Source organism: Macaca thibetana, chromosome X (genome assembly GCF_024542745.1).
Source record: "Macaca thibetana thibetana isolate TM-01 chromosome X, ASM2454274v1, whole genome shotgun sequence".
NCBI classification, from domain to species: Eukaryota; Metazoa; Chordata; class Mammalia; order Primates; family Cercopithecidae; genus Macaca; species Macaca thibetana.
Genome location: NC_065598.1, coordinates 106,861,677 through 106,886,532, shown reverse-complemented (window position 1 = coordinate 106,886,532; position 24,856 = coordinate 106,861,677). Strand labels below are relative to the sequence as shown.

The window sequence follows — 24,856 nt, the reverse complement described above, 5'->3', positions numbered from 1 at the left end:
TCTTTCTGCTTAATGTTTTCAATTTTCAATTTTCTATTTATTCTCTCTCTCCCCACCCCACTCCTTCTCCCTCCCCCTCTCTCTTCCTATCCCCCAGTCTCCACACAACCTCAGGATATTTGCCTTTGTTTTTAAAGCACATTTTAGAATATCTCTGTTTAACAATGTAGGTCTTAAGACTTAAAAAAAATACTTTAGTATGAAATGTCTGAACAAGAATCCACTTTGAAAGCTAATATTCCACATTTCTTTCTTCATGATTGTATATTAAAAAGTTCATTAGCAAGGGAATATAAAACACTTTAACCACACAATAGAATATAAAGATGTTTAAAAAGAAACTCTCTGATTTTCAACATTTTCTTGGCTGGAGCCAAATGGGGGTAAACCCTGACTCTGGCTACCATTTTGGATCTTTATGTGTCTCTATGTCTTTCACCATGTTTCAACTTCCTCCTTCTCTTTTAATATCTTATCATCTTCCATGTCTCTTTTCTCCTCCATTCCTGATCTCTTTGTCACTCTCTCTTTTTTGATTTTCTCCTCTGCCCATTCTGCTGCCTGAGGCTTCTTTTAATGTTTCACCTTCTGTTTGTCCTCCACTTTCTCTTTCATTCTTCCTAACTAGTCTATTTTGTCTTTCTTACATCCTGTTCCTTTCACACATGCAGAATGAGATAGGAAAGGCACAATGGTGGGGCATGAGCAGGAAAAGAGAGTGGGAGAGACTAACAATAGGGCTGTCTTTCACCTACCCCATCATCTGCCACCAAAGGAAATGTGTACTGGTCCAAATTGCCCATATTTTTTCCTCTTTAAGGTAAGGCACATAACCTCTCTGTGCCTCACTTTTGTCCTCTATAAAATTAAAGCAAAATAGTACCTTCCCAGACTACCTCCCAGAGATGTTAGGGGCAAACCTGGGAATGAATACGAAAAATGTTTGAAAAGAAACAGACCCCTGTGATTGGGAAGCACTGAGGAGGAAAGGGTGGGAGGATGATGGCCTTGCACTGCATAGGGATCCAATTAACTGAGGACTGCAGTTCTTGCCCCTTTGAGGAGTGTGTTTCTTTTCATCTTTGTTCTACTCACCACATCACTTGGTTGTCTGTGTACCTTGTTTGAATGTTCTTAGTGTCTTCAGAGGGGAAGGATAACTTGCTCCTTTGTATGCTGTTGATTTTTATCCCTTCCTTTTCTCTTGCCTTGGGCTAGCAAACGGAACCTCCAGCAGCCAGCTCTCTACCCCCAAGTCTAAGCAGTCTCCCATCTCTACGCCCACCAGTCCTGGCAGCCTCCGGAAGCACAAGGTATTATGTCTCTTATACCTTACTAAACCTCTTTGCACTCAGAGATTCCTGAATGGCTCGGTGAAGGTTTTCTCTTCCATTCCAACTCAAAAGCACATTAAGGCCAGAAATTTTCTTCATCTGGCTCCATTAACTTGAAGTTCTGGGAATCCAAGCAGGGAGCAAGCTTCTAGTCATTTTTATTTATTCCTCCAGTTCCTGATTTATTTCCTGCTACATTCTAACACTTCTTCCAAAGGGTTTCCAAAAGGTCTCCAAAGCTAATGAGGTAACCAAACCCTGCTTTGGGACATGGGTGAGCACTTGTCTCCCCAATTCAGAGACATAGCAAAGGGGGTGTTCAGGGCACTTTATGTCACCAGGCACCAGTCAGTGGAAATGACAAAGATAGCAGTCCCAAAAAGTTGCACTGAGTTACCTACTCCATTTAGATTTACTGGACATCAACAAATGAATAGCTCCTACTTTCACTATGTACCCTTTATCACCAGGCAGATTCTGGTGCAGTGTAGGAAGAGAACACATATACACATTGCACTGGCCTTGGCCACCATGTATACCCCTTAAACTATTCCAAATAAATATATCATTAAATAACAGAGCACATAAATTCCCTAGCCCCACTATCCAAACAGATTCTCACCCAAAAATCTCTGTGTAGAAAATATGCAATGGTCACTGCCTTGAATTTCTTATACCTAAGGCAGTGTTGATGTGACTTATTCTCTGAATACCATACTGTGGAGCAACTTCCTCTAGCCTTCTCTAATCTTTTTCCTGCTCACAAGACTGGGTGTGAGATGGTAAAAGGCAAAAAGCCACCAATATGACTAACTGCATCACAGAATCAGAGATGGTCAGAGATGGAAGACACCTTAGATGGAGATAAATTAGTTTTCTTTGATTCTCTAAATAATCTTATGAGGTTTGACATTTTACAGATGAGGAAATTGAGAGCCAAAAGGTTAAGTTACTTACCAGGGTAACATATCTAGCCATAAGAGTGGTACCCAAATCACCACCAGTGGTATGCTGTAGCCAGCTCACACGAGGTGGTGAGAGCTGATTGTGTACATTGCTTCTCAACTCTGTATTGAGTGACATCATATTTGTAACTTGAATTTGGCCATGGTGGGAATATGTACACCATGGACATTAACAAATACTATAAGTCAAGGTTGTTTTTTTCTCACAGTCAGTTGCTAAACAGTTAACAGCACACCACTGCCCGTCATCCATTTTCATTTTCTTTTTTCTATATCAGTCTTTTAATTTCCTGGCTAATCTGGCTACTGCCTGCCCCACAATTTCTAATGTCTGTTCCGTTGCTTTAATGGCCCCTTTAACTTCTGCTATTGAACCTTCCAGAACTTTCTGATTGTCCTGTTGAGCTATTTCATTTCATCAAAGAAGTATTTACTGAACTCTGTGTAACCAGTGTTACCTAGAGATTATGAGATGGATGAAAATAGTTTTTACAGTTGGCTTTTAGTTATTCTTTGCTGAGCAGCAAAGCTTGTAAATATGGACATGCCAAAATGGGAACAGACTACTTCTGTTGTTCCACTGTCCACACAGCACCTCCTATATGCCTTTCTGCTCCTACCTTCCTTTTGGGAGGCATGATTTACCCTAGCACTTTCCATCGGTACCTTCCCTAAAGTGTGAAGGCAGCTTGGACATTTGTTCTGCACACTCGAGTTATTGAGTTTTTCAACTGACATGTTCAGGTCATTTACGCTGAGGACCCATCATCCATAAGCCCACCAAGGTGAGTTGTTTGCATTGTTAAACTATTTTTCCTGGCTGGGCTTGCAGGCACTTATGGCTTGTTTGTTTACTGACTCAATTCTAACCATTGAAGACTAGAACAAGCTCACAGGTGGCTGCATTGTCAGAGCTTCACTGTTTTCTTAACTGTGGAATTTTCAGTGTTTCATTTTATTTTTAAAATTACTCTTTTTAAAGACAGTTAAGCAAGCAAATGTTAAGTAATACATTATACCATTTTCTAGAGCAAGCTTTTAAATAAAGTAAACATTTAAATTTGGTATAATTCTCACTATTTTTAAAGCTCTTTATTTTTATATCGTTTCAAACTTACAGAAGAGTTGCAAAAATAATAAACAACTTATGTATCTCTTTACAGGGATTCACTAGTTGTTTATATTTTGCCTCATCTACTTATTTTTAATGTTCTCCCCCTCTCTCTCTCTCTATATATATATATGTGTGTATATATATATATATAGACACATACACAAATAAATACATATAGTACATGTTATTTTTTCTGAACCATTTGAGATTAACATCATGGGCAAACATTATGCCCCTTTACCCCTCAATATGTCAGTATGTAGTTCCTAAGAACAAGGACTTTTTCTTTCATAACCATAGCGCAATCATCAAAATTAGGAAATTTAACACTGGCACAATACTATTATATACTCTACAGTCCATATTCAAACTTTATCAATTGCTTTAATAATGTTTTTTTTTTCTGGTCCAAAATCCAATCTAGAATCACACGTTGCAAGTTCTCATGTCCCTTTAGTCTTCTTTAATCTGGAAAAGTCCCTGAGACTCTCTATCTCTCAGTACAGTATATTGTAGAAATAAAGGGTACAGGCCAGTTATTTGGTAGAATGCCTTTCAATTTGGGCTTGTCTGATGTTTCCTTGTGATTAGATTCAGATTCTGAATTTGGGGCAGGAATATCATAGGAGTGATGTTGTATTCTCTCAGTGCATCCTATCAAGAAGCAATAGTGTCATGCTTACACCACCAGTAATGAAGATTGAACTGGTTTTTCTGAATAAGATAAAAAGCTTGTGATCCTGTCTCAGTCCCCCTGGATCTCAGGTCCTAGATTCATGCTCCTCCTTTCACACAGCTACCTGAACCTTAGTACCATCAAGTCTCTGGGCAGCAGGTCTGAGCAGATCTCATCTAAACTTCTGTCCAAGTGGACCTGAAAGGTGTGAGTCATGATGCAGACAGGAAGCAGATGGCTGAGGCCATGAGTTTCCTCCTGCACAATTGGAAAAAACTTGAAGTCCCAGCATCCCTTTGGTAACTTTTGATGGCTGTGGCGGGGCCCTAAGCTGTAATCAGCTTCTTGGCTTCTTCTCTTAAGCAGTTCATGGAGAATCTTCTTTAATGCAGCTGCAATGGGGTTAGCCAAAGTCCGCATACTCAAGTGTTACAATGTGGACACGAAGTAAATCCTTGGATAGTTAATGAGAACAACATTTTGCATTTTCATACTGCTTTTTTTTCTATTGCACAGCCATTTTCTCATTTACTCTTATGATATCCCTGTGAAAGAGACAGGGCAGATAGCATTTCCCTTTTACGGATGAGAAAAAAAGAGGTGCAGAGGAAAGACAGTCCCAGTATGATTCAACAAAAATTTATTAAGGATCCCTTTGGAGAAATATGTAGTAAAGATTTTCAAAAAAAAACTAGAAGGATAAGGAAACTCTTTCATTTATTTAATTTTTAAAATTTCAGATCAGTGATTGCACCAATGGCTTGAAATTTAGAGGCATTTTGTATGCAGTTGTCTAGAGACTAGAGGGAAGTATATTCAACATAGTATTTGAAAATATAAATAACGTTATTTAAATATGCACTTTCCTCTGCTTCCAGACTTCTTTTGTCCTCTTGTATGTGCTTGGAGAGGCCCTTTGATGAATAAAGTAGGGTCCTGACCCTTAAATCACAGAATGCAACTTTGGGTAGTATGATCAAGAGCTAACGAAAGGACTGCATGAGCACAAAGGAAGGTGGGAAAGACATCCTACTGGGAGAGAGTGGGAGATGGGGAAAGCTTTTCACAGAGGTAACATTTAAGTGGCTGGTGAAGAGAACAGGCATGCCAGCTTTAAAAAAATCAGTAAGAAACAAAATCACACCATCATAAAATTGCAGGGCACGTTTGGGAAATAGAAAAACCAAACTAGAAGCCAGGTTTCTCAAAACTCCTCCCTGACTTCCTTTGGACTATAAGCTCCTTGGACCAGAGACCAACTTTTTGTTTTCTCTAACACAATAGTATCGCCAGCACAGCTGTATTTGTTACAAACATTTTGTTCTGTAGGGCTCCAAGGGACTAAGCAAATGAATTTCAGGTGCAAATTATTTGTATTGCTAAGCAATATGTGTGTTTCTGTATTTCTACATATCAATCAACAACAACAGAATGTTGAGATAATTCCTTTTCCTGAACACTGTTCTACCCATACAAGAAAATACATTTTGAATATGAAATGATTTAATGGAGATACAGTGTTCAGAAGTTCATAATTAGGCCTAGTTCTATGAATTCTCTCCATCGCCTGCATCTCATGCCATTAATTTGGAGTCTCACAGCAGCTACAAGTGAAATCTCTTCAGGATTCTACCCTCGGGCCTTATCCCCGCTTCCTCTGAGATAAAGTTCTGGAACAATCTTCTCAGATAATTTTTTCCATCAACCAAGCAACTCCACTGAAGTATCTGTTGCATGAATAATGCTAAAGCCCGGTGGTTCAGTGTGCCGGGACTCAAGGTGGCCTCCATATTATTAAAAGGTACTTTTGTACTACCTGAAAAATACCCAGGGAGTTCACTAACTTGGCAATGTGTGTACCATTTCTCTTGCTTTGGGGTAACTACAGAAAAAAATAGAATGATTGCAGTTTATAGAATTTTGGAACTAGAAGGAACCTTAAAGATCTTCCTCAATTTTAAGATCTAGAAGCAAGGACCCTGAAAAGGGAAGTTAAATGGCAAAGGTAGGCCTAGAATCTGAGTCTCCAGACTCTTAATCCTGTGCTTTTTATATTACAGTGTTGTTTCATCATATGCAAGTTTAACTTAATGGAATTCATCAATAGTCATAACACAGTAATAGAGCGAACAACTATAAAACCTTCTCTTACATTTGTATACATCATTACATCCTGAATATCACTACATACCTATATATACACATGTATATATATTTATAATATATATAATAAATTATTATATTTATAATATATATAATAAATATTTTATATTTATTACACTATATACAATATTATAATATATGTGTTATTTAATATATTTTATTATATATAATAAATATATATACATGTATACATGTGTATATATAGGTGTGTAGTGATATTATATACATTATATATATACACACATGCATATTGCTGTATATGGGTGCATACTCAGAAATCACATAAATAGTACTTAATTGTCAATATAAAGGATTTTAAAAGGTACTTTAAAACAATAACAGCTTATTGAGATATAATTCCCATAGTATACAAGTCACTCCTTTAAAGGGTACAGTCTGGTGGTTTTTAAGGTAATTTAGTATACCACTATCTACTTTTAGAACATATTCATCACCCTCAAAATAAACCCCTTACCCGTTAGCAATCGCAGCCCCTTCCCCTTTCATCCAACCCCTGGCAACCAACCACTAATCAATTCTGTTTCTATGGGCTAGCATATTTGATATAGTTCATATAAATTTCCCCCTGAAAACTGCTTTAGCTGCATCCTATAAGTTTTGGTATATTGTGATTTCATTTTCCTTTATCTCAAGGTATTTTCTAATTTTTCTTGTGATTTCTTTTTTGACTCACTGGTTAGTCATCTGTGTGTTATTTAATTTCAACATATATATGAATTTCCTGAATATCTTTCCATTATTGTTTCTAATTTAATTCTACTCGGGCCAAAGAATATAATTTGTATCATTTAAATCCTTTTAAATTTATTGAGAATTGTTTTATGGCCTAGCATATGATCTATCCTGGAGAATGTTCCATGGGAGCTTGAAAAGAATATGTATTCTGCTCTCATTGGATTGAATATTCCATAAATGTGTATTTGTTTATAGTATTATTCAAGTCCTCTAATTACTCGTTGGTCTTCTGTCTAGTTGTCCTATCCACTATTGAAAGTGGGATATTTAAGTCTTCACCTAATATAGTTGAATTGTTTGTTTCTCCTTTCAATTCCGTCAGTTTTTGCTTCGTGTATTTTGGTACTCTGTTAAGATGCATAAATATTTATATTTATGTTTTCTGGATATATTGACTCTTTTTATCATTATAAAATGTTTTTGTCTCTAGTAATAAATTTGTCTTAAAGTCTATTTTTTTTCTGACATCAATACAGCAATTCTAGCTCTCTTTAGTTACTGATTGCATGGCAAATCTTTTTCCATCACTTTACTTTCAACATATTTGTGTGTTTGAATCTAAATTGTTTCTCTTTTAGATAGCATTGAGTTGGATCATGTTTTCTAAAAATCTATTTTGCCAGTCTCTGCCTTTAATTGGATTGCTTTATCTACTTATGTTTAACGTAATTATGGTAAAGCGGGAATTACATCTAACATTTTGCAATTTTCTATATATGTTATATCATTTTTTGTTCATTACTTGATACTTGCCTTTTATGTGTTAAATATATTTCTTAGTGCACCATTTTAATTCCCTTGTTGTATTTTTACTAATTTCATTTTGAATAATATTTTTTAGTGATTGCCCTGAGGATTACAATTTACATTTTAATACACTCTACTTAAGATTAATACAAACTTGATTTAAATTATATATAAAAATTTTGCCATAGCATAGCTCCGTTTCTTTCCCACTCCTTTTTTCTCTTACTGACATACAAATTACATCTTTATACATGATAAGTCCATCAACACAGTCTTGTAATTACTAGTTCTTATAGTTGTCTTTTGAAATAAGCCAGACACAGAAAGAAAAATATGGTATAATCTCACATATATGTGGGATCTAAAAAAAAAAAGGGTCAAATATACAGAGATGGAGAATAAAACAGAGGTTACCAGAAGCCCGGGATAGAAAGGGAAGAAATGAGGTGATATAGGTTAAAGGATACAAAGTAACAGATATATAGGATGAACACATCTAGATATCTTAATGTAAAATATGAGGACTATAGGTAATAAAATTGTATTATTGGGTGAGTAGATTTTAGCTGCTCTTGTCAGCAAAAAAGTAATTATTTCACTATAGTAACCACTATACTATCTATATGTAACCCATAACATTATGTTGCAAACTTCAAATATACACAGTAAAATAAGAAAAGAGTTACAAAAATAAATTTGTACAGTCTTTTGTGTTTACTTATACATTTACTATTTTTTTAATTATGTGGATTTGAATTACTTTCTCATATACTTTAATTTCTCTGTGGATGATTCTCTTTAATATTCTTTTGCAGGACAGGTCTGCTAGCAATGAATTTTGTGTGTCTATTTGGGAATGTTTTAATTTCTCCTTTATTTGTGATGATAATTTTGAATGAATAGGATAGTTTTGTTTGCTTACCTTAAATGCCTTGATCCAGTAAGACTCCCAGCCTTTGCCGAGGGACTCTGTTCCTGTGTTGGGACATGATTTCAACGCTCTGCCAGGCAGTTTACAACTCCATCTTAGCATTCTCTTGCTGCTTGCACAGGGCCTCAGGGTCAGCCAGTGGGGAAAGATTAGGGCCATCTCACTTCTTTTCTAAGAATATACCCAGTCCTGAACTTGTGCCTGGACTTCTAGATTCCCAGGAATATGTCTGAGCTTTTCAAAGATCCTTATAGGCACATAATTCTATGACTTTTTCCTTTCAAGGTTTTCAGCAGCTTGATTTGCCCCAACTTTTGCCCTCTTCCTCCTACGGCTGCGATTTTTAAACAATTGCAACTGATCAATGCCCCCTGAAAAGGCTGTTCACAGCAAGTGTGCTCTGAGTCAGGTTAAAAAAAGAAGAACCTGGCAAATGGGAGTTTCCAGGGAGCTAACCCACAGGTCAAGGAGTGACAATTCTCTGGGAATGAGTTATATGGGGAGCTCCAAACCCCCAACTGCATCCTCTAGTAACTACTAGATTGCTGTTTTTCACGGGTACAGTAGTTGTGACTGTTGGTTTTCAAGGCTACCATGGAGCTGGGGAGAGGGAAAATGGAAATAGGGCAAGTTGAAACACCAAACATCTTAGTATTTTTACAAGATTCATCAGTGTTTTTTCAATACTGTTTGGACTGTTGCAAGCTTTTGATTGATTTTTAGAGCCCTGAAAAAGTTAATTTTGACAGTTTTGCCAGTGTTACTGCATTTGTTGAGGAACAGATTTTCAGAAGGGCTTATGCCACCTCTCTGGAAGTCCAGAACTCAAAAATACTTTTGACTATGTTCACTTTATTCCAGTACTTCAGAATTAATCCCTTCAGAGATACAACTCCATTGTATGCCACTTTGCCTCAATTCCATTTTACATGTATTCGTTGCATTTCTAGTATTTTCTTGACATTGTACATCCTACCTGTTTATCAGTTTTCTAAGAAACTTCTGTTTGGTAGTTTAGAACAGGGATGCCAAATCCTGCCTGTGTCTTGGTTATATTTGCATGGATGACCCACCCCATCTAAATTTTTTTTTTTTTTTTTTTTTGAGACAGAGTCTTGCTTTGTCACCCAGGCTAGAGTGCAGTGGCCGGATCTCAGCTCACTGCAAGCTCCGCCTCCCAGGTTCACGACATTCTCCTGGCTCAGCCTCCCGCGTAGCTGGGACTACAGGCGCCCGCCACCTCGCCCGGCTAGTTTTTTGTATGTTTTAGTAGAGACGGCGTTTCACCATGTTAGCCAGGATGGTGTCGATCTCCTGACCTCGTGATCCGCCCGTCTCGGCCTCCCAAAGTGCTGGGATTACAGGCTTGAGCCACCGCGCCCGGCCTAAATTTTTTTTTTTTTAACGTATTTAAGGGGTTGTAAAAGAGCAAACTCCAAACAAACAATGAGGAATGTGTGACAGAGACCATATGTGACCTGAAAAGAAAACCTAAAATAGTTACTATCTAATCTTTTACAGAAAATTTTGCCAACCCCTGGCTTACAGTGAAGGGATGGTACGTTGACGAGAACTGAGAACCGAGCCTATTTGCTGTAGTTGCCTTTGTTGTGTTTCTTAATCATTCAATATTCCTTTAGGACTCCCAAATTATAGTCTCAGAGCTGGAAGAAACCTTACAGATTGTTCACTGATAAAGAAACCAATATTCAAAAATTTGTTCAATGTTGTAGCATTAATTGGCCAGGGTTCAACCTTGGGTTTCTGAATATGCTTTAATCCTCTTTCCATTATAAGGTGCCTACAAGTTTTCCTGTCACTTCTTTCTCAGCAAAAAGCATTTTCAATGTTAGATAATTTCTCAATGTTACATAAATAAGTCCTTCTCCTCCCCACTCTTGTCTCTCTTCCTCATTTCCACTCTTTTCTCTACCTCAAGGAGAAGCTGTGTTCTCCAATTTTCTTGAACAATCCTCTACTGAAGTTCTTGTCCTTATGATACAAAAGCAGTGGCAAGGCGGTGGGGGTGGGGGTGCCACAGAATTGATTCTATATTTTCCAGTTTTCTTTGGTATCTTATCGACAACATGTATGAAAAAATGTGGTTTTCAAATTGTGTTCCATTTGGGGAAGGTGAGAAAGACAGAACTGGGTGAGATTTTGCCTCCCACACCTCTGGTACAACTAGAACAACTACACTTTTACCTGTTCCATGTATTGGGCTTCCAAGCAAGATTTCATTTGAATAGAGGATTTAAAGGGAGAGAGAGGGAGGAAAGAAGAGAGAGAGAGAGAGAGAGAGAGAGAGTAAAAAACCAGTGATTTAGACCATGGATGGAGTCCAAAAGGAATCACAAGGATTGTCAAATAAAGCCCTTGGAGAATGGGAAAAAGTCAGTGCCATGTCATCTCCGGCCCTCCATCTCCTCAAGACAGACATAAGGCTTGGGGCAGTATTGCAGCCAGGAATCCCAACTCCTGGAAGCAACAGAAAATAAGTTGGAAGTAGGTAAATGTGGTACATTTTCCCAGCTATCATTTATTCAGGGCCTGAAAGTTCTCTGGAAGATTGAAATGAAACTACATATATATTCACAACTGATTTCGACAGGGGTGCAAATGTCAATCAATGGAGGAAAGACAGTCTCTTCAATAATGCTGCTGGAGCAGTTGAATATTCATAGGCAAAAAAAAGTGTGATGGCCAGGTGCAGTGGATCATGTCTGTAATCCCAGCATTTTTGGAGGCCAAAGTGGAGGATCACTTGAGGTCAAGAGTTCGAAACCAGCCTGGCCAACATGGTGAAAATACTAAAAATACACAAATTAACCGGGCATAGTGGTGGGCGCCTGTAATCCCGGCTACTCGGGAGGCTGAGGTAGGAGAATCGCTTGAGCCCAGGAGGCAGAGGTTGCAGTGAGTGGAGATCACACCACTGCACTCCAGCCTGGGTGACAGAGAGTGACTCTGTCAAAAAGGAAAAAAAAAAGAAAAAAAAAGTTTCTTGACCTAAACCTCATATCATATGCAAAAATTAAAAATGGATTATAAGCAAAGAATTCTTAGACTTGACAACAAAAGTAAAATCCATAAAATAAAAACTGATAAATTGGGTAAATTTGACTTCAAAAATTAAAAATGTTTGCTCTGCCAAAGACCATGCAAAAGGTGTGAAGGTGTAAAAAGACAAGATATAGACTGGGAGAAAATATTTGCAACCCAATATCTAATTAAAGGCTTACTTGGAGAATATAAAATAACTGTTAAAACTTAGCAGTAAGAAAAAATCTAATTCAGAAATGAATAAAATCATGAAGAAACATTTAATTGAGGAAGAAATATAGATGAAAACTAAGCACATGAAAGGATGTTAAACATTATTAGCCATCAGGGTAATGCAAATTATAACCACAATGAGATGTCACTGCAAATCCACAAGAATGGCTAAAATGAAAAATGGTAAAAACATCAAATACTGGACATAATGTGGAGAAACTGAACTAGTAATACTTTGCTGGCAGGAGGTGAGACTGTAAATGGTATAGCCACACTGGAAAGCAATATGGCATTCCTTACAAAACTGAAAATGGAATTACCATATGACTCAGCAATTTTAGTCCTGGGTGTCTGTCCCAGAGAAATGAAAATGTATGATCACACAAAAACATGTACAGTACAGGAATGTTTACAGCAGCTTTATTTGCAATAGCCCAAAACTTGAATCATTCAACGTGTGCTTCAACAGGTGAATGGCTAAACAAACTCTGGTACATCTACACCATAGAATACTACTCAGCAATATAAAGGAGCAAATTATTGATACATATAATGGCTTACACAAGTCTCTGAGGAATTATACTGAATGTAAATGGCCAATCACAAATGGTTATATACTGTATGGTTTCATTCATATAATATTCTTGAAATTCCAAAATTACAGAGACAGGAAACAGATTATTTGTTGCCAGGGCTCAGGGAAGAGGGGAAGATTGGATGGAGCTCTAATGGGGTAGCACAAGGGAGCCTTGTGTTGAAGGTACAGTTCTGTATCTTGACTGTGGCGATGGTCACACAAATATACACACATGATAAAATTGCATAGTACTCTATACACACACACATACACACCCCACACACAAATGATTGCATGTTAAACTGCAAGATGGTACCATTAGGGAAAATTGATTGAAGGGTTCACTGGTACAAGGGTACCTCCCTGTACATTTTTTCAACTTCCTATGAATCTATAACTATTACGTTGTAAAAATTAAAGAAAGTATTAATAAAAACAAAACAGCCATTCCAGAGCTCAAGATATCAAGAAAAAGAGAATTAACTTTGTCTCTTCTCTTCTTATAGGACCTGTACCTGCCTCTGTCCTTGGATGACTCGGACTCGCTTGGCGATTCCATGTAAAGGAAGGGAGAGTGCTCAGAGTCCAGAGTACAACTCCAAACCTATCATTGTAGTAGGGTACTTCTGCTCAAGTGTCCAACAGGGCTATTGGTGCTTTCAAGTTTTTATTTTGTTGTTGTTGTTATTTTGAAAAAAACACTCTAATATGTTCGGTTTATTTTCCTGTGATTTCTCCTCTGGGCCACTGATCCACAGTTACCAATTATGAGAGATAGATTGATAACCATCTTTTGGGGCAACCTTCCAGGGATACAAAATGTGCTAGTCCATGGCCTTTCAATGGAAAGCTTAGGTGCCTGCGTTATTTTTGCCCTGTCTCATTTTGCCCATACAGTCTTCCTTCTGTAGAGGGCTGTTTACATACACAGCACTTAAAATGTTTGTGTGGGGGAAAAAACTCATTGGCAGATCCAAGAATGACTTTGTCAAAACACAAGTGCCCCTTTTCTCTGGATCTCGAGAATGGTGAATGACCCTGGAAGGACAGCAAGGCAGCTCCCCAGCCTCACTCTTCACTCCTGATTGAGGCCCGGGTTTGTTGTCCAGCACCAATTCTGGCTGTCAATGGGGAGAAATAACCAGCAACTTATAATTGTGACACCAGATGCTTAGGATCCTGGTGCTGGGTTAGCTAAGAGAATAGGCAGAATTGGAAAATACTGCAGACATTTTGGAAGAGTTTATAAAGCACAGTGAATTCCTGGTCAATCTCTCCACTGAGGCAATTTGGAATCAATAAGCAATTGATAAGAGTTTGGAGTAAGGGACTTCATATACCTGATTCCTCTAGGAGGCTGTCTAACATACCACATGATTACATGAACTGTATGGTATCCATCTATCTCTGTTCTATTGAATGCCTTGTTAACAGCCAACACTGAAAACACTGTGAGAATTTGTTTTCAGGTCTGACACCTTTCAGTCTCTTTTTATAGCAAGAAATCAATATCCTTTTTATAAAAACTCATGTCTGTATTTCAGGAGCAAACTCTTCAGGCTCCTTTTTTATAAACTGGTGATTTTTCTTTTGTCTAAAAAACACATGAAGAAAATTTACCAAAAAAAAGCAGAAGAATAATGTAGTTTAGAAATTATGCTGTCACTGCCAAACAGTAACCTCCAGGAGAAAACAAAATGAATAGCAGAGGCCAATTCAATAGAATCAGTTTTTTGATAGCTTTTTAGCAGTTATGCTTGCATTAATAATTTCAATGTGGACCAGACATTCTAATTATATTTTAAATGAAATGTTACAGCATATTTTAAGCAACTCTTTTTATCTATAATCCTAATATTTCATACTGAAGACACAGAAATCTTTCACTTGTCTTTAACATTAGAAAGGATTTCTCTTTACTAAGGACTGATCATTTGAAACAGTTTTCAGTCTTTTGAGATACAGGTTTATAATACTGCTTTTTTTTTTCTGTAATTGTAGCCCATAATGGCAAAGACAACTAAATTTAAGTGAAGGTCATGCATGCCAATTCTGTGTTTGCTTTTAGCAGATATGAAGATTTCCTTATTTCTTTGTAATTGTGCAGATATTTTGAAAGGCACAGCATTCAAAGCCAAGCTGCTGTTTGGCTACTGAATGGTTTGCAGTTGTTCCTCCACTCTAAGTGGAATGAGCTTGCTGTGTGTGTGTGTGGTGGTGGTGGGAGGGGGTGGTACATGTGTGTATATGTGTGCATCTGCAGTTGCTTCAAAATTAGGAAATACTACAGGACATCCCTGTAATGGATTGGTGGCAACTTGGTGGCACTGCTGATGTGCACTGTGTAGGGGGAACCTAGTGGTGGTAGGGGTAGCTTAGATGCTCCTAGACAAGTTTCAGATGTCTGTAGCTACCAGAAACATTTTTGGTTCAGGAGAAGTGAGATGATGGTACTACTGGTTTCTGGTGAAATTGGTCATTGAAGAACCCCAAATGATGAGGATCTCTTTTTGCCCCTCTCCTTTATTTGTAGACCCATTCAAAACCATTAATAAATTCACTTTACTCAGTCCCTATTTCTTTCTAGAAGCTCAGGGTTTTCTTAGTGCCTCCCAGAACATTTTGTAGTTAATTGGGAAAAAGTGATACTTGGATTAGGGGGTGTGGGCATAAAGAATGGTGGGAGGCCTGATTTTAAACTTCAGGCCAAAGCCCCCCAGTGACTCCACCCATAGTCTCACTTTAGGTCTCATTTAGTCCAACACCTTTATTTTAAGATGAGGAAATGGAGGCTGGTAAAGAGCAGGACCAGAGGAAGAATCCAGATTTCCTTATGCTTGGGCCTCACACTAGCTCTCTGAGCATTTCTTTGATTGCGGTATATGTACTACTAGAAAATACTAAATAGACACATTTTCTTTAGGATAACCTTGGAACCAACAATCTTCAATAACAGTAGTACATTTTCCATCTTACTTTTAATTGAGTATAAGGAAATGTTTCTTTATGGCCATTTTGGAGGGGGCAAGGGATGGGGCTTGGCATAGTCCAAAATTCGTCTCCAATAATTAATTGCATTTTAAACTGGCCCACTTTCAAGGCAAATTTTTTTGTGTGTCTGTAACTGAGCTCCTCCACCCCTGTCATTCACTCCCGATTTTACCCAATCCAATTTTACCACTCAAGTTCTAGTGTGTTAATTTCTGCACAGTCAGCAAAATCAAGTCAGCAAGCATTTGCCACCACTCCCTATACTTCTCCCTCCCTTTTATACACACACACACGCGCACACACACACACACACACAAAATCCATCTCTTGCTTGTTCCTACCTCCTGATTTTTCTTCCCTACAGAAATAGAAATAGGGACAAAGAAGGGGAAAATGTATATATTGGGGCTGGGCTGAACAACTAACTTCATAAGTAGTGTTAACTAGGGGTAATTTGAGAGAAAAGTTCCTTTTCTCTTCACTGTTTTGGAAAGGATAGCCATTAGCATGACTGCTTTGTGTCCTTATGGACTTTAGTATTAGCCTAGATTGAATCATAGTGTTTTCTAGCTGGAAGGAACCTTAAGATCACATCATCTACTCCTCTACTCCAAATTTCTCATTCTTCAGGCCAGGAAACTGAGACACAGAGGTAAAGTAATTTCCCCAAGGTCACACAGCTGGCTGGGGCAAGATTGGGATTAGAACCCACACCTCCTGGCTCTTATTCTAGGGCCTTTTCCCCCTAAGCAGTATTGCCTTCCACTAGGCCCCCGAGAGTTATTTCCCAGGGTCATGTTGCATCTTGGAGCCACATGCTGCTGCCCTGATGTTGGTGGGAAATCCACCCAGCAACCTAATACAACCCCTTTTCCCTGCATTCACATGGTTCCCATCCACATGGGTTGCAGATGTCCTCGAAGAGAGTGAGGCATTGAGGGCCAATAGGAGCAATGGGGTCCCTGGCCTTGTCCATCTGATTCAGGAGATCACTGCTCCATCTTGAGGAGCCCTCTGAATAGGCCCCCCTGAATGCTTGCCTTGCCCAAATGGAATGGAGGAAGACTGATTTTCACTGTCAGTTCACCTTGTGTCATCTCATAATGGTTGGTCTTTCCAGGCTGAGGGAAATGTTTCTTGTTTCCAGAGTAGAGAAAGAAAGAGTGGAACAATAGCTTTGTTCATCCTAACTTTCTGAGATGGCTTTTCAACATTTTAAAAAACTAGTGTGGCTACCATTCACTGGCAATGATTTCTTTTAGAATATGGGAGTGAGATGAGCTAGAGAAAATAACCTGGTCTTGCTGTGGTTGCCCTCATCCACAATGTTCCCAAAGCCATCCTGCTCTGATGAGGACAGTTTCCAAGTATAAGCAAGGGGCTTTGTGACAAAAATGTACCCTGGTTGATGTTAAATATTGGCTCCTGTGTTTGCACCAAAATAGCAAGCTGTGTACTCTATACACTCTTCCCATCTTCTTGTGTACACTGCTACTGTGGCCTTCCACAGCAGAAACCAGGGCAAAAGGGTAAAAAACATGTGGTTTTCCTTGCTGCAAGGCTCTTCCTGGGGATTAAGGGGGTATTTATTAGTGCAGTTTTAGAGTCCTCCTTCTGGGCTTATCCCACTCCTCAGGTACTTCTCTTTCCTTCCTCCTCCTCCTCCCCAGTCACAAGTAACCAAGGAACCTGAAAGTGGATGTGTAGCTATTTGAAGAAGGCAAGGAACCCTGAGATTCTTCTTTGAATCGTCTAGTCCAAGTCCTAGACCAGTGATCGGTGCTTACCTCAAACAAAATTTTGTCTGTGTTCCTAATCCCTTCAATACTCTGGGTACAGATGCTCCCAATCACCCTGCACATTTGATTCTAAATGACTTTTATTTTTTAAAAATCCATATCCCTAGGACAGGAGAACAGGATGCCTATATCCCCAAAATGAGCTCCAGGACACTCATGGGAATGTTCCCAAAGATCAACACACCTCAGAAACATCTGTGCCAAGAGACTTCCCCAGATAGAATCACTGGGACAGTGTGGTTTGAACAACTTATTTTATGGTGGTCCAGTTTGCTATGGAAATAAAGGGCATTGGTTTTTTAAAAGGTGATTGGAACCTGTCCTTGGACACATAGGGCCACTTGGATCCATTTCCAGGCCTTACTCATGTATTGCCTTCAGTGAATCAAGGGCTTTGACTTTAAGTCCCAGATTGGTCTCCTAAGGGAACCATAAGTGTTTTGGAGTTCATCTGGGGTGGAGCATGAGAATGCTGCCCCATCTATCCCTTCAGGAAAAGGTGCCTTCCCTCCCTTTCTCCTAAAGGCTGGTCCCCAGAATTTGTTTTCATCTCTAAAAGTCTAGTATGGTCTTTACACCCAGCCTCTTAGTGTTGCTTTCTGCCTTGTTCCTTTGTTAAGGATCTACGCAGACCTCCCACTTTGGCTTAGCTAGAGTGACATTGGCTATAATTTGACAAGACTAACTTTCTTTTTTTTTTTTTTTTAACAGAGTCTCCCTCTGTCACCTAGGCTGGAGTACAGTGGCACAATCTTGTCTCACTGCAATCTTCACCCTTCACCTCCCAGGTTGAAGTAATTCTCCTGCCTCAGTCTCCCGAGTAGCTGGGATTACAGGCACATGCCACCAAATCTGGCTTTTTAAAAAATTTTCAGTAGAGATGGGGTTTCACCATGTTGGCCAGACTGGTCTTGAACTCCTGGCCTCAAATCATCTGCCCACCTTGGCCTCCGAAAGTGCTGGGATTACAGGCATGAGCCACCATGCCCAGCCAACAAGACTAATTTTTTATCACTTGGTTTATTGGCTTCAACATCTTCTGGAATCAGAGGTGATTTTTTCTTACCTTGGTTGCCTGAGACTAGGGGAGTACAGAATTCCAGTTGGGAATTAAGGCGTCTTTCTGCTCCTGATCAGAAGGGCAGGTTAGTTGGGAGAGGTCAGATGGCACAACAGAAGTCACCTTGTAAGTAAGGCAAAGACTTGAAGGCATTAGCATTTCTCATTACTAGGTCAATAACCTGAGGGAATCAATGGCTTTTTGCCACTCTACCTCTTGTGTGTCTCTTTAACTTTTCTTCCTCTGTCTGGTTTCCTCTATTCTCAGTTTATACTCTATGTTATCATTCTCTCTTTCCACAATATAAACATCCATCCTTTGTCCTGTGCAATTCTCTCTCTCCCCTTATTATATTTATTTGTACTTTTTCCTTCCTCCCTATCGAGACACTGGACATGTGCCTCTTCTTAGCCTGTGATTTTGCCTTGGGACTGCTGATAAATTATTTCTGGATTTAATCAGCCCTGGTCCTACCCCAGTCCAATCAGAAGTATGTTGGTGGGAATCAACCTGATCCTGGCCCTTTCTTCTTCTCCATTCTTAATCCCTCTCCACAGATCTTTACAAGCAGTTTCCTTATAGCTCATGTATCTTTAGGTCTTTGCCTTCCAAGCACTGTACAGAATATTTTGTGTTTCCTTTTTGTCTGCCATTTTGTGGAGCAGTGAAGCGTGCTCAGAGGCATAATCAGCTGAAGAGAAAAATCCAGCCATGGATTTATATCAGCTAAATACTAATAATTGATTTTGTTTGATTTGCCCATAATTTTTAAAGCTGCAATATAATATAATGAGGGACCACAGGTAATTTCTCCTGTCATTTGTTTCAGCTAGATGGGGGTGGGGGAGTAATTGCTTAAAGTTTTACCATTACACATTAAACTCTCTATAAATAATCTTGTTTGGGGCTTGCTGTTGAGTTTTTTTAACTAAACTGGTAGGCAATTGGAGTTGATTTAAATGAAAAGATTATTTAACAAATCTATACTATAAAAAGAGACATTCGCTTAATTGAAATGTATTTTTTCCTTCTATTACTAGAGTCGCCTAAACATTTACTCTTGACACCAACTGTTCATGATACTGAATAGACAGTCCATATAAGAGAAATTAGTGGACCTAAAGAAGCCAGCTTGTAGGTGTTAATTTATTAAACAGAGTGCAAAGCCCTTGGAAATGTCACTGCTTTGCAATACCATATGGAATGCCAAAATTCACAATGACTTTTCTTTATAAGTTATCCGAAAGGGGTTTGAACAAGTAAGAGGTTATGCCAAAATGTCTCCAATGTATGGTCCTGTAATATATTGCAGCTTGAAGCCAATGATCCCTTATGACTTGTATACAACTAATGCATGTTTTGATTGAATTTTGCATTTCCCATGTGTGGTAAGTTCTTTAAAATGTTTTTGATCACCTTTTTGTGCCATTAAACTTGTACAGAAAATGCTTTTATGGCCATTTTCAAAGGGAGAAAGTTTAAAATGGAAACAGCCCACCCTTTCTGCCCTATAGCTGTAGTTAGAATTGAGTAACTGTAGCAAAACAGCTGTAATTGGTGGTTGTAGTGTTAGAGGTGTTAGCTTGCTAGTGACTAGCTTTGGAGAGTAAATGCATGGTATTGTACATCGCATTTCTTAAATAACTCATTTTAACCTCTGAAAAGAATATATTCTTCTTTGTAGTCCTTTTTCCCACCCCCCTTGCCCTCTCCCTGCTCCCAGGTGTCTTACAGTTGTAAATATCTGATTTGAGGCCTAATAATTCTAGCCAAGTAAAGTCAGCAAACAACAAACAAATCAAAATGTGGGGAAAAGGCATTTCTCAACCATCTCTCAGTAGTTATTAATCATTTCTTAAGGAATGGCATTGTGATCAAAGACTCAACTTTACGTAAAAATCAGTGGTAAATTAGGGTTGTATTTGGCCATTTGATTACATTTCAGGATTGAACAGTTTTCAGAATCACACGTAATCCAAAGACAGTAGGTAGTGATGTCTCTTATCCCTGCAGCTGTTTTGAGGTACTTAGAGACCTCAGAAGACTCTGCTTGACGGATGACCAATAATTATTTGAAAAAAAGAAAAAATGAGAGAAATACAATAGATATTTAAGAATTATAGCCACCTATTTAGAATAGTTATAGCCAGAAAAAAAAAACAAGGGCATGAGTTCAAATGCATTACTATCAGTGTCCCAGGCAATACCTAATCTACTCTGAGATTGTGATTCAAAAGCAGTATTTCAAGAGGCATTCTCCTTTTTGGTTTGCTGACCCCACTTGGACTGGTAGGTTTGGTGAGGCCCCCATAAATCAGCTGGAGCAGACCCTTTTCATCTCCTGTGCCTGCAACATCCCTCTTCCCCTACCCCCTCCACAATTCAGTGAGGGCTTTCTTGGGTCAGAGGACTTCAAGGTTGTCTAGAGAAGTTCGCCATGTGTGTAAGGTGCTGTGAACTGTGAGTGCTGAAGATTCGCAGCATTCAATACCAGGCAGCCAAAGAGCTGCTCTTGCAATCATTTTGGCTCTCAAGCTCTGTTCTTCATCGCATTCTCATTTCTGTGTACATTTGCAAGATGTGTGTAATGTCATTTTCCAAAAATAAAATTTGATTTCAATATTTCTGACTGACATTCTTTTTTTAAAAAACAAAAACAAAAACAAAAAACATTGAACCAATAATCATATAACCGCAAAATGTCCAAGCTGGCAGGAAACTTAGACATTATTTTGTCCAACCTCTTAATTTTATACATGAGGAAGCTGAGAGTTAATGTATGGTAGAAACACCATAATTATCGGTACAGCACATTTACAAAAAATAAGATCTCAGATCTCCCTCTAGAGTTGAACAGGAATAAAGTGACCTCCTTTTATGCATAAGATGCTTTGGCTAATGTCAGCCTGTGTCATCAGGTGGTGACTTCTAGTACCAAGTTTTCAGAGGCCCAAGAAAGACTCCATGTCTTCCAAAATACCTCTACCTGTTGCTTGCAATTTCTTTAACAGTGTGGCTATTCTTCTTCACACTGTTCTACACTCTCTACTCTTCACACTGTTCTACACTCTCTGCGAGAAGAAACACATAACTATCATATTTACCCTCAGACACAAATGACTGTTGTTTCTCAGTTCAGGTTTTAATGGGATAAAGAACACAAAGCACTGGGTTTGGGAAGAGGTTGACGGAGAGGGAAGGAGAAAAGGACGTGAAAAACAGGAGGCTGAGGCTGGGTGCGGTGGCTCACACCTGTAATCCCAGCACTTTGGGAGGCCAAGGCAAGCAGATCATCTGATGTCAGGAGTTTGAGACCAGCCTGGCCATCATGGTGAAACCCCATCTCTACTAAAAATACAAAAATTAGCTGGGTGTGGTGGCGCACACCTGTAATCTCAGCTACTTGGGAGGCTGAGGCAGGAGAATCACTTGAACCCGGGAGGCAGAGGTTGCAGTGAGCCGAGTCGGTGCCACTGCACACCAGCCCGGGTGACAGAGCGAGACTCCATCTCAAAACAAACAAAAAAACAAACAAACACAAGAGGCTGAGATTCTAAGAAACAGTTTGAGCAACATCACAATTATGTGAGGGCCAACTCTGCAGCTCTCAGCTGACCTGTGTTCAGAGAAGCAATGATGTCAGCTTCCCCTAGGCACTCCCAAGGACCAAGATGATTATGGATTCTTCATCTAAGCAGTATTTTACCAACTGGCTCCATGACCATCACACTGGTGGAGACAAAGAAAGTAGATGGAAATGGGACTTCTTGGTGTTTCTAATCCAAAGAAAAGTTGGATACAACAATCAGACTGGCTAGGCCTCTTGCTGACAGATTTATCCCCATTACCATCAGGTTCTCCTTGTCCCTGATTATTCATGATGTCCTTTTCATCCACCTTGGTCTATCCTGAAGTCCCCTGCAAGTAAAATCTTTCTAAAAGATCATTTTGGTCACAAAAGGACAAATACCATAAGATTCTGCTCATATGAAGTAACTAATATAGTGAAAATCATAAAAGCAGAAAGTAGAAAGGTGGTTACCAAGAGCTTGGGGAGGGTAAAGGGAGAAGTAGTATTTAGTGAGTATAGAGTTTTAGTGTTGCAGGATGGAAAAGTTCTAGAGATCTGTTGCACAACAATGTGAATATACTTGACACAACTGAACTGTACACTTAAAAATGGTGAAGATGGTAAATTTAATGTTATGTTTTTTACTACAATAAAAATCATTGCGATTGTCTCATTTCTCTGATCATTAAACCAAGTCCAACTCCTCTTCATGGTTTTCATTAAGACATCTCTACAGCACTATGTTCTAGGTACCCTGCCAATTGCTAGGCTTTGGACCTAGGCCTCCAGGACTTCCAGCCTAGTGAAGACAGACCTGTAAATACATGAGTCCAGTGCAAAGGAGCAAGTGCTGTGGGAACACCAGTGATAGAATAATGATTGCTCCAGGATGATGAGGTTCAGAAAAACTTCATGGAGCTGGCAGCATTTGAAGACAGATTAAGAGTTTTCCAGGTGGGCAGTGAGCAATCTAAATAGAGGCAATAGCATGAAAGGTGTCCCAAAAAGCAAGAGTCTCTCCGAGAACTGATGATTACCTGAGGTGGCAAAGTTACAGAGCCAATACGCATGGTTCTGGCAGGAAAACACAAGTGCAGTAGTCTGAGAATTACAATTTGGGTGGTTTAGATCAGTGGTTCCCAAATGCTGGTACAGCAGCCAATGGTAGTCTGTAATAAAGTTTTCACCAGGCTGTGGTATAAAGAGAAAACTAAGGACAATGTAGTATGCTTTTTTCATAGAAGTAAATGTACTTCATTTAAATAACTATCTTTAGTTTTGAGATCATAACATTTTACTTTTGGTTATTAAAAATGTCCTTCCTTATATGAAGTTTTGGTCATGGTAGAAGATAGGTATGTATTTGTTTTTGAATGTCCTAACTAGGCAAAATTTAAAGTGACTAATCCTAGGAGGGGCCTCAAATAAAATCTATATTTCTTTATTTTCTTTTTTTAATTCTCATAATCTGTGAGGTTAATAAGTTTAGCAAGCACTGGTTTAGACTAAAAGAAATGGGGAAATGGAGAAACCACTAGGGGTTGAGTTATAAGAAAAAAGGTGTTTGGTATTTGAAGGAAGTTCCTCCTGAAAGCATTCAGTTCTCTCTCCATCTCCCTTTTCTCTTCCCTCAGCTTTGCCTCTTCCCTTCTTCAGCCTCTCTTCCTTTGTCCTCCCCTGGTCCACACAGTGTGAGCAGTGCTTCAGCTCCACCTAGGAACTTGTCAGAAATGCACATCCTTGACCACACACACCACTGCCCCACCCACATATACTGGATCAGAAACTCTGCGGGTAGGGTTCAGCAATTCTCATGTTAACAAGCTCTCCATGAGGCATCTGAGACCCTCTCTAGTTTGATAACCCCCTGCTCTTGTGAATTCCACTTCCTTTTCAGTGAGGACTCAGTGAGAATTTAAGCAGCATATATGATCTCTTTTGCCATTTGGGTTAGAGTTTGCATCTCTCCCAGGAGAAAAAAAAGATGCAAGAGATTGTTTATTTCAGTAAGGTCTCTATATACTTAGTTTCTGTAGAGAAAGACAGCCTTTTCAAGCTTGAGAAGAAACTTGTACCAGTAAAGACACTCTGGAAAGGGTCTTCACAGCTGTTGCAAGCTGTCCAGATAGAGACAAAACCAGATTCCGAATTAAGGACAGAGCAGTGGTGGTAGAGAGGAGGAATAAGAGTGAAAAGTTGTCCATATAGAATTGTCAGAATCTGATGTACAGATTGGATGTAGGGAGGAAATGGGAAGAAGAGAAAGCCCTGACTTGAGCAACTCGGTCTGAGCGTCCCCTGTTCCCAGACCTGGGCCTCTGCTCTGGACAGCCCAGTAGCTTCTCATGCACCTCCTCCCCTGACTTCAGCTGTCGCTATGCAATGCTCATTCACACTTCACTCTTGCTGACAGAGCCTACCCTTCTTTCCCTGCCTAGAAAAATACCCTCTGAATGCCCTTCCACATTCTCTCCACCTGTCTAAATCTCAGATGTTGCCATAAACCTACCAGCAATGGAACTTAGGGCATATTTATAAGAAAAACAAACCCAAACATGGAGAAAAACTGGCAACTTTCTATCCTGAACTTTCCAGGGCAGTCCTGATCTTATGTAAATTATGTAATTTTTTTCTTTTCCAAATAAAGATGACTTGTTAAGCATATAACTATATATATAATTTATATAAATACACAAATCAGAAAACACCCCTTTTCAGGCCACGCATCCACACTGAGGGCTTGGAAAATAGGATTCCTTTCAGGGAGAGGCTTTCTCCAGGTTTCCTTGTCAGCTTGTTTGGAACCCCTCTCCTGGATTCCATTGCCAGTGTGGGGCAGGTGTTGCACCCTCCATTTCTAATATCCCCTTTTCGATACCCAAGAAGGTCTTTCAGA

General features: G+C 39.1%; 1 protein-coding gene across 5 annotated transcripts in view; it reads left to right on the top strand.

Annotated features, from left to right (window-relative positions):
* DCX (doublecortin) overlaps nt 1-21,011 on the top strand; it is a 125,330-nt gene extending 104,319 nt beyond the window's left edge. For all 5 annotated transcript variants that reach the window (XM_050776769.1, XM_050776767.1, XM_050776768.1 and 2 more), the window contains exons 6-7: nt 1,219-1,313; nt 13,046-21,011. In XM_050776769.1, the coding sequence (XP_050632726.1) occupies nt 1,219-1,313; nt 13,046-13,102 (152 nt within the window). In that variant the 3' untranslated portion in view covers nt 13,103-21,011. The remainder of the gene's footprint in view (nt 1-1,218; nt 1,314-13,045) is intronic.
* The last annotated feature ends 3,845 nt before the right edge of the window (nt 21,012-24,856 follow it).